The 10,577-nt window shown below is 36.5% G+C and overlaps 1 protein-coding gene across 2 annotated transcripts in view; it reads left to right on the forward strand.

Moving 5' to 3' along the window:
- PLA2G7 (phospholipase A2 group VII) overlaps positions 1-7,936 on the forward strand; it is a 29,130-nt gene extending 21,194 nt beyond the window's left edge. For both annotated transcript variants that reach the window (XM_012448804.2, XM_012448805.3), the window contains exons 7-12: positions 448-568; positions 1,660-1,773; positions 2,953-3,044; positions 4,210-4,380; positions 7,063-7,211; positions 7,666-7,936. In XM_012448804.2, the coding sequence (XP_012304227.2) occupies positions 448-568; positions 1,660-1,773; positions 2,953-3,044; positions 4,210-4,380; positions 7,063-7,211; positions 7,666-7,796 (778 nt within the window). In that variant the 3' untranslated portion in view covers positions 7,797-7,936. The remainder of the gene's footprint in view (positions 1-447; positions 569-1,659; positions 1,774-2,952; positions 3,045-4,209; positions 4,381-7,062; positions 7,212-7,665) is intronic.
- The last annotated feature ends 2,641 nt before the right edge of the window (positions 7,937-10,577 follow it).

Consider the following 10,577-nt stretch of genomic DNA (forward strand, 5'->3'; position numbering starts at 1 on the left):
CATGTCCTATGTGAAATGTTTTTAATATACCATTTCATTTAGTCTTCATAACAATCCTATTAGATGGTTATTATTATTGTTGTTGTTGTTTTAAGGGAGAGGAATATAGAGGTGATGAAGGGTAATTTGCCCAAATTCCACAACTAGTAAGTAGCAGTGCCGGGATTTGATTCCTGAGAGCGAATTTCAACATGACTAACATTGCCTCCCAAAATTAGGAAGATAGAATGGATTTAGTTTACCTGCAACTTGACAATAGACAATAAGGTTTTTGTTTCCTGGAACTCCTTTAGGGTCTTCTTTAATTTAAGAGAAAGTAGAGAGTAGAAGAAGAAAGGGAAGTCAAAAGATCAAAGGAAGTTGAGCCAAGGATGGAATTGAGAAATATAGGTCAGATGAGGAAGGGAAAAGGAGCATGCATAAATTATAATTTTGCTTGTATTATAGAGATGGATCGGCATCTGCAACTTACTATTTCAAGGACCAATCTGCTGCAGAAACGGGGAACAAGTCTTGGCTCTACTTTAGAACCCTGAAACAAGAGGATGTGCATATACGAAATAAGCAGGTACACTGCAATGAAAGGAGAGGTGGATGGTGACCTAAAAGCATGTACAAAAGGATGTCATTTGTTAATTTAATTTTACATATCTCAAGTTATGCTCCTAGCTCTCCTATTTCCCATTCCCAAAAGATCTGTCAATAGATTCTCAGAGTAGTAAAATTCCCTTAATGGAATGACTGGTTCATAGTAAAAACAAAGGCAAATACAAAAATTTGGGAGATGACAGTGAATATTCAGAATTCCCTTGAATTACAACTTCTAATTTTAGAATCTAAAAAGTGCTAGAAAGTAAATTAATAGGTTCTCCCTCATAGGCAATATAAAAAGATTACTTTTCAGAGAGACAGTATACAACAGAATTAAGAGTGTGGGGCCAGCCAGGTGCGGTGGCTTACGCCTGTAATCCCAGCACTTCGGGAGGTCGAGGCAGGCGGATCACGAGGTCAAGAGATCGAGACCATCTTGGCCAACATGGTGAAACCCGTCTCTACTAAAAATACAAAAATTAGCTGGGCGTGGTGGCGCACGCCTGGAGTCCCAGCTACTCGAGAGGCTGAGGCAGGAGAATTGCTTGAACCCGGGAGGCGAAGGTTGCAGTGAGCCAAGATCGCGCCACTGCACTCCAGCCGCCTTAGAACCCAACTTTCTATGTTTGAATCCTGGCTCCACCACTTAATTTTGTTACAAAATAATGAATAACAACATTATTTGTCTTACAGAGCTATTAGGGCAATTAAGTGAAGTGAAGCGTATTGGCTTCCTCTTTGTAGTGGGTATTTTACATATGTTATCACATTTGAGCCCACCCACATTTCCTTTAGGTAGGCATTATTATACAATCAATGGAAACTCAGAGATGTTAAGTAAATCATCTCAAGTCACATAGTAGGTAAGCAACAGAGCCAGGATTTGGACTAAGCTTTACCTATGTGTAAAGCTGACGCCTGTGTCATTATGGTAGCGTGTATTATAATCACTAATCACATTTCCAGTTTATAACTGACCAACCATTTTTCCCACACACAACTTCTACACAAACTTTAAAATAAGTGTTATAACTTTTTACTTTGTTATTTCCTTCTTCTAATTATTAGGTACAGCAAAGAGCAAAAGAATGTTCCCAAGCTCTCAGTCTGATTCTTGACATTGATCATGGAAAGCCAGTGAAGAATGCATTAGATATAAAGTTTGATATGGAACAACTGAAGGTAAGCTAAAAAGGAAAGTAATTTTTCCCTTTTCCTACAGTTCTTTATTGTTTTTTGTCATCTGATTTTGTGATATATTGCAAGGTACTATATGACAAAGGGCTGCAACCACTATCCCCCCAACACACACACACACACACACACACACACACACACAGCAGTACAAGTAATATATTGCAGCAATGAAGAATGCATTATCTTGGACTAGATATGAAATTGCCAATAGCTAGTCAGTTTTGATCTACAAAAATAACAATGTCATATGGTTTAACTTAACTCCTGTGGAAGTATTATTATTTCATGGAAGCTCCTGCGTGTTTTTAAGCTTGATCTTGAAAATTTGACACAAGTTTTGGAGCAGGTGGAAAAATATCAGACAGAGTGGGCAGCATAAGCAAAGACTCAAAAGAGTGTGTGGCATGTGGAGTGCAGGGAATAGGGGAAACTAGAGAGTAAGATGATGGTCTGTTCTCCAGATACAATGAAGAAATTTGTTGTCACCTCAAGCACCCACTCTCTTCTGTATCCTTGCCTTTGTTTATATTGTCCCCTTGGTTTGACACACCCTTCCCCTTAACTAACTCCTACCTAATTTCAAGACTCCAGTTAAGGATCACCTCCTCTAAGAAGCTTTCTTGGACCCCAGTGCCCACTCCTGGACTGGGCTCACTGTCTGTCATGTGTGCTCCTTGATGCCACTGTATTATATTACATCATGCCTCTGTATGACTTTCTTCCCTGATGGACTGCAAGCTCACTGAAATGAGACTGCAGTGCCTGGCACAGAGGAGGTACTCAATAAATACTCATGGAATGAACAAACTAGTAAACATGGGGTGAGGAGAGGCAGAAATCAGAACTGATGTATGAAGACCATTAAGTTTACTTTCCCCCTAAAATGCAATAAAAAATAAATAAATAAATAAATAAAGTTTACTTTCAAACCTTTACATATGATATATATATTTACATATATATGTAAATATGTTTTTATATGTATATGTATATATGTCTGTGTGTATGATATGTATAAATGTATGTGTGTATATGCATATTCTGTTTTATAAGAAATTAAGGTATTTAACCATCTCCATTAAATGAACAATTATATGATTGACAAAATCATTTCTTCTAACACCATGAGATAGTTATAAATTTATATCATGCTTTTTTACATAGGACTCTATCGATAGAGAAAAAGTAGCGGTAATTGGACATTCTTTTGGTGGAGCAACAGTTATTCAGACTCTTAGTGAAGATCAGAGATTCAGGTAAGAAAATAAGATAGTAGAGCAAGAGAATAGCAAATTATTGGAAGAGGGGGAGTAATAACTCATGTAAGATATAATTTTTTTAATTAAATTCTAGTGAAGAAGGGACCTCTTGGAGTTTATAAGGCTACTTTTTTTTTTTTTTTGCCTCCATCAAGTACTCTATATACATTTTCCTAGGCTAAAACATCTGCTTCTCCTGCTATTAAAATCTCTCCCTACTCCCATATGTTTTCCCTCATTATTTTTGTCTACCCAAGGGCTTAACACTTTTCACTTAAAATTTATCTTTATATAATTTTTGCGACATAATGATTGTGATAATAATATTGTCATCTTACAGTACTGCCAGACTTCTCCAGTGGGCAGGACATTTTTTAATTAGGTTTTTTTTCCCCTTCCATCTTTAAGATGGAGCTGGATCTAAAATTACGATTATCTGGGTAGGATTCGAGGCCAGACCCCAGTTTTCTAGCTTGCAGGAACCTTTTCTTTCTTGAACTACTTCATTCCGGACTGATGAGATCACATAGGACCAACCATACAGAGAGCGGGCAGGATCATTTGTGAAACTTCACCTCAAATTTCTTAGAAGTTTATTTCAGTGTAAGAGAAGTCTCTTCTTTCATTCATTTAGAAAATTGTCAGGAAACACAGAATAAACTTACTTTTAAAAAGGATGTCAGTTACATTTCCAAATGCTTTGCTCCATATTTTTTCTTCAAACCTCAGACGGTTTTTCAGCTGAAGCGCCTCTAAATATAAATAGGTCCAGTTGTTACTCTGAAAAAGCTATAATAAATGCAGTACAAGGTGGATAAAAGCTCTGAAAACAGAGGTGTGTTTATTATCCTTTTTCAGATACTCCACAGTATTGAAGAAATTATTATGTATTTTAAAATTTATTTTGAATAAAACATTTTAAGGGTATATCATTCAAATGGTTGCAATTCCTAAAAGGCATATAAAGAAAGTGAATATACTTAATTCCAGGTCTGTTGCCTTACAAAGCTAATCATATTCCTTTCCCACATTGAACCCAGTGAGATAATCCATAATAAACTGGTATGGTGTGTGTCCACCAATCCTAGCATTATTAGGAAGTCTTAAATGTTGGCTAGTATGTAACCAGCCTTCTTTCATCATTGTCAACAAATATCTACAGATGTGGTATTGCCCTGGATGCATGGATGTTTCCACTGGGTGATGAAGTATATTCCAGAATTCCTCAGCCCCTCTTTTTTATTAACTCTGAATATTTCCAATATCCTGCTAATATCCTAAAAATGAAAAAATGCTACTCACCTGGTAAAGAAAGAAAGATGATTACAATCAGGTAAGTATTAGTGACTTATTTCATTATCTGAAACAAACTTGAAGCTTGGGTAAATATCAGTGGATAGCATTTGGTAACCATTACAGAATTGCTGAATTGGTTGTTTAGACTTTCAACAAGGAGAGTATTAGATAATCTCAGTTTCTAAGTACATTTAGACTTACTCTTTTTAAAATGGGAATGTTAATGTATGTAGTATATATAGTGGTTATATTAAGTCTGTTCTCACATCGCTATAAAGAAATACTTAAGACTCGGTAATTTATAAAGAAAAGAGGTTTAATTGGCTCACAGTTCTGCAGCCTGTGCAGGAGGCATGATGTTGGCATCTGCTTAGCTTCTGGGGAGGCCTCAGGAAACTTATAATTATGGTGGATGGCAGTGGGGGCATGAGCATTTCACATGGCTGGAGCAGGAGGCAGAGAGGGATGGGTGAAGGTACTGCATACTTTTAAATAACCAGGTCTCATAAGAACTATCACAGTGACCGCACCAAGGGGGATGGTGTGAAACTATGAGAAACTACCCCCATGTTCCAATCACCTCCCACCAGTCCCTACCTCTGACACGGGGGATTCCAACTTGACATGTGATTTAGTGGGGATACAGATCCAAACTATATCACTGGTAATTAAAACTAGCATTATACTACGTGCTACTTTAATCTAAATACCAGAACATGCCTATACATTTTTGGGAGCAGAGCTAGGGGGAAGTATTCCATCATTAGGCTGGGCTAGGAACTCTTTAAAGAAAAAGTCAGATTACCTATTGAGACTTGCCATATACTTACCTGATGAGAAAGAATATGAGTTTATAAATTTCCCAAAGCTATAATGGGGTACCATCAAGTGTTGGCAATTCTTATATCCTGGATGTGAAAAAGAACTCCTGATAAAGTTTTGAACTCTCAGAGAGATATTACAAAGCAAAGGTAGACCTGAACTTACCCTTCTCCTATCTGAAACCTGATTTATTTAGAAGAGAAGAGAAGAGGCAGGAAGGAAACATACAGAGTATAGGCAGTAACCACTATGGGCTCAGAGAACAGAGGGGTCTCTTCCAACTGAAAGGGATTCTTATATGATACTAAAATTGAATTTTGTAAGATTGAGAGAGTTTAGATAGTAAGGAAGCATTTAGGTATTTCAGGCAAGGACTTCCATTTAGCTTATGTCTATGTTCAAGTCTCTCTAATTCTAAAACAGAAATAATACAAACCTAACCTTCCCTCAACCCTACTTCCTTACTAGGTTCTCACCTTGTCTTTCTTCCCTTCTCTGCTAGAAACCTTCAAAGAACAGACAATATTAATTATTGCATGTGCTTATTTCTACTCACTCTTTGACTCTTGTGGTCTAGCTTTCTGGGCACCCACCAGATGCCAAAGCAAAAGCACTAAAAACCTGCTGCACGCCACATCAGCAGCCTCTTCACAGCCTCAACCTTGCTCTCTGCATCCGTTCAACATTGCTGACCACCCCTCTTCCTGCTCTCTTGGCTACTACGACCCTCCTCTTTGCTGCTTCTCCTCGTCATTTATGCCGCTCCTTCCATTTCTCTTCCTCAGGCCAGTTCTCCACTGTCAGAGCATCCAAGCTTCTGCTCTCAATTCTCTCATAATCCTGCTGTTTATCTTCTTTGTGTTTCTGACATTCAAGTTGCCTATTAGAATGTAGGGAATAGTGAGAGGGAGTTAAGTAGAGTTGTTTTGAGCTTAGATAACTATAAGAATGATGGTTTGTTTATAAGAACCAGCAGAATGAAGAGGCAGAGTAGCTTTGGGCAGGGCTGGGAAGATGTCTTTTAACTTCACCATATCTTAGCTTGAGAACTGGGAAATCTGTATACAGATGTCTGGCCACAAATTGGATGATTACATAATTTACATGATATCATAGATGAAACATCTGAAGTAGAAGAGATTACAAAGTGAGAAAAGAGTTGGTCTGGCAATAGAATCCTAAGGAATGCCTACATTCAGCTAATGGGAAATGGGTGAAGAGCCAGTGAAAAACACAGAGTGCTTAGGGTCAGAAGGGAAGGTGCAACATTAAAGAAACAAAAAGAAAAGAAGTGCAAGAAAGCCATTAACTGTCAGATGTCCCAGTGGTGGTAGAAAATGGGCACTTAAAAAAGGCCATTCTATTTGATGTTAGGCTATTGATGAATTCAGAGAGATGTGCAAATGATATTTTGAAAGTGCCTAGAGTTTAATACTGGGAAAAGTGTTGTTTGTTTGTTTGAAATCTATTTCCTCTAAGGCTTAAATCTAAAGTGATTTGACTAGCATCAAATACATAGCACGTTCAATGGTGAGGGGAGGTGGCAGGTTCTGGCTCTGAGTTCAGGGACCTTTCAACACACAACACATTCCAATACTTGGAAGTATTCCTAGTCACTAAAAAGCAGGAATCATTCCTTCTAAAATCAAGTTACCAAGCAAGACCAGGATTCTATAAGTTGTGTTTCAACAAGAAAGATGAATATACTCTGGGATCCCTAAACAAACAGCCTGTGACCCTTGAAATACATTTAAGTAGACCAAAGTTTTATTTCCTTGGTTTTCAGTAAATAGACCAACAAGGCCAGTATCTTTCCCATACTGTAACTAAAAAAAAAATTTTTATTAAACAATGTTACTTTTAAATGTCTTGTTTCTCTCGTTTCTCTTTTCTCTAGGGGTTCAGTCCATCAGAATTTTGCTGACTTTACTTTTGGAACTGGCAAAATAATTGGACATATGCTCAAATTAAAGGGAGATATAGATTCAGATGTAGCTATTGATCTTAGCAACAAAGCTTCATTAGCATTCTTGCAAAAGCATTTAGGTAAGAAACTAATATTTTTTTCATGACCTAAATAAGATGACTCTCAGGATAAAACTGTCTATCTTAAGACAGCTTTAGTACCATTTTAACTATTTCCAGCTGGTTTACAATGTAACAAAGCAGTAAATCAATTTGAAAACAGAAATTTGAGAAAGTCAATTTTACTGCTTTACATACATCATAGAAAGCAAACCCAACTGTTAAAGCTAACAGTGTTCATGTGAAGACTGAAGTGGACTGCCATGTTGAGGATACTGACAGCAGGTTGCCTCACTCCTATCCCATTTGCATTCAGCTGCTAAGGCAGCCATGGGACGGCTGACACAGAGCACCTTGCCTCTACCATCCTGAGGCAACTTGTGTAATTCCTAAGTCTGTATTGCCACCTAGGGGCACCAAATTGTTTAATGCTCTCAAAAGTTTAATATGTTCATTAATGCTTTATATTTTACAGGACTTCATAAAGATTTTGATCAGTGGGACCGCTTGATTGAAGGAGATGATCAGAATCTTATCCCAGGGACCAACATTAACACAACCAATTCACACATCATGCTACAGAACTCTTCAGGAATAGAGAAATAGGAATAAAGGGATTTTGTTAAAGTCTTGTTCCAAAACTGTCTAAAATTATGTGTATATGTGTACATGAGAGAAAGAGAGAGACTTTTAATGTATCTTCCCAAATGACTCATTTTAAAATATAGGTGATACTATAATGGTGATTGAAGCTTGGGCTAAGAATTTTTTCCCTTTACATGTAAAGAATACAGTATACAATATTCATAGCAACCTAAATTTTAATTTTACTAAGATTATTCCTTTTTAGTGTCAAAGTTAAAAACTGCTTTTACATTACTTTGATAGACAAGTAGATTAAAACAGGCAAAATGCCAGTGGAAAACTGTTGCAATGATACACGACTCCCTAAACGTACAGTAAAAACAAAACTTCTTGTCTTTTATTCTCTATTCTGGGCAGTAGGATTAGCTTTAGGAGCATGATATTCTAAGTAGAATTTGGCAGCACTTCTCTTTGACTTCTGGTCATGGTAACAAAAATTAGATCAAGCAGAAGCCATTGTTTTAGCACAGGATTGGTGGTACGCCACAATTTCAAATCATGACTAAATGAGGGGTAAAGAAGGGTTAAGAATATTAGAGATAAGATGAAGGCAATGGATTAGAGAAAATCGGTAATTTGGGGCATTTTCTTTAATTCTTTAAGGCATTCTACTTACTAAAAAAGGTTTCATGGTATTATAGCTTACAGTAGGGATTCCAGTTATAATACATTAGTTACTCACACAAAGGCTGTGAAGGATAATAAAACATTCAGAATTACATTTAGCTTCTTACTTCAATAATTTTATTTAATGTTTTCAATTCTATATGTAGTAGTAAAACAGAATGACATGATTAAATGGAGGTAAAAATATAGCTTAAGAGTTTATACACTTATAAATATGGGAATCATGGAAAATGATTTTATTTCCTAAGGGATATAAAAATGTATACCACTCATTTGGTACCTTAGTCCTATCTTATTGGTTTCAGGTGAAAAGTCACCCATTCTGAGAAATTTGACTTCTGTAGCCATTCAGATTAAATTTTTTAAAATAGGGAGCTAAACTCAGCTTGAAAATGAAGGCTTTCTATAATCTGACCATTATGCATCTTCTCTGAGCTTTGCTCCTGGCAATTCACACTATATTGTCTATATGAGTAAGCCAAACTTGTCTATTCATTATCCCAGGAATAAGTAATATACTCATTTACCTCAATTACTTTTAATACAAAACCGTCTCCTTTCTACTTACTGAAATCATACCCAGTTTTTAAGTTTCATAATTCTATTTCCATTAGGCTTCAGAGTCTGATAATGCTTCATAGACATACACCTTTACCCCAGTCTCATTTAGCAAACCTTCTCCCTATTCATTGTAGAAATAAACATTTCAACTGTATGGATGTCCCATTCAACAACTTTTTTTTTTTTTTAACAATCTTTTGTTGGTGGTCCATGCTGATGCTGAAAGGAGAAAATAACTATTGAAAATATCTAATAAGGTTAAAAAGAAATAACCTAGCATAGTGCACAATGAGTATTTTTCAGGAAAAATAAACAAACATTTACCAAATGCCTACTCCTTTTCAGTGACTTTACATCAATTATTTGCACACTGCAAGAAAGGTTTTATTACCACCACTTTACAGATGGAGAAGATCAAAGCTCAAAATATTACATAATTTTCCCATGTCACATATCTGTTAAGCAGTATATAGCTAAGCTCTGTTTTCAGAAACTAAGATCTACACTTTGCAAAATCATGTTTAAAGTCACGGTCTTTAAAGTTAGGTAGGTCTGGGTTTTACCAAGCTTCTGAGACTCACTAGCTAGCTGACCTTAGGCAACTTATTTAACTTCTCTAAGAAGCTTCAGTTTTCTCTCCTATAAAATATGGATAATATTGATATGTACCTCAAAGTTGATGATTAAAGTGAAAAAATACATTTAAAGTACAAGTGACTAATATGTAGGAGCTTACATTTATTACCATGCTTTCCCCCCCAATCCTCCATTATAGAGGAGAGAAGGAACCAAGTATGTTTAAGAATTTGACTTCCTTTTTAATAAAATAAGACCATCATATTAATGATAAACTTTATTTAAGGATAAACTTTATTTAAATCTTGTATTAGAATACTTCCAAATTCAAACAGAATGTTAGTCAGATGTTTAGACAAACAGGCAAAGCTTCAAAATCAAGACAAGAATTCTGAAGGAGATACTGCTAAAACGCTATCCTCCTAAGTAGTATCAAATAATGTACTCGTCATGAGCCTATATTTTTCTATTTAAACTTAAACACTGTATTTGAAAGGTACCAAAATATTTTTTATTTTTTTGAGACAGAGTCTTGTTCTGTCACCCAGGCTGGAGTGCAGTGGCACAATCTTGGCTCACTGCAACTTTTGTTTCCTGGGTTCAAGTGATTCTCCTGCCTCAGCTTCCCAAGTGGCTGGGATTACAGGTGCGCACCACCACATCCAGCTAATTTTTTATATTTTTGGTAGAGACAGGGTTTCACCATGTTGGCCAGGCTGGTCTCGAACTCCTGACCTCAAGTAATCTGCCCACCTCGGCCTCCCGAAGTGCTGGGATTACAGGCGTGAGCCACCAAGCCTGGCCCAAAACAGTTTTTTGAAATGTAATGTCTTAGCAAACTGTTTAGCAAAATAAATCCTCCTAACGAATTAGAAACATAAGACAATAAAAGACAAAGGAAAGATCCCAGATCCATATATACAACAGTATCACTATAAATATACTCCACAGTCAACCTGAGACCTATTTTGTTTTCCA

This window comes from Aotus nancymaae, unplaced genomic scaffold (assembly GCF_030222135.1).
Source record: "Aotus nancymaae isolate 86718 unplaced genomic scaffold, 86718_ANA_hifiasm-v0.15.2.pri h1tg000040l, whole genome shotgun sequence".
Classification (NCBI taxonomy): domain Eukaryota; kingdom Metazoa; phylum Chordata; class Mammalia; order Primates; family Aotidae; genus Aotus; species Aotus nancymaae.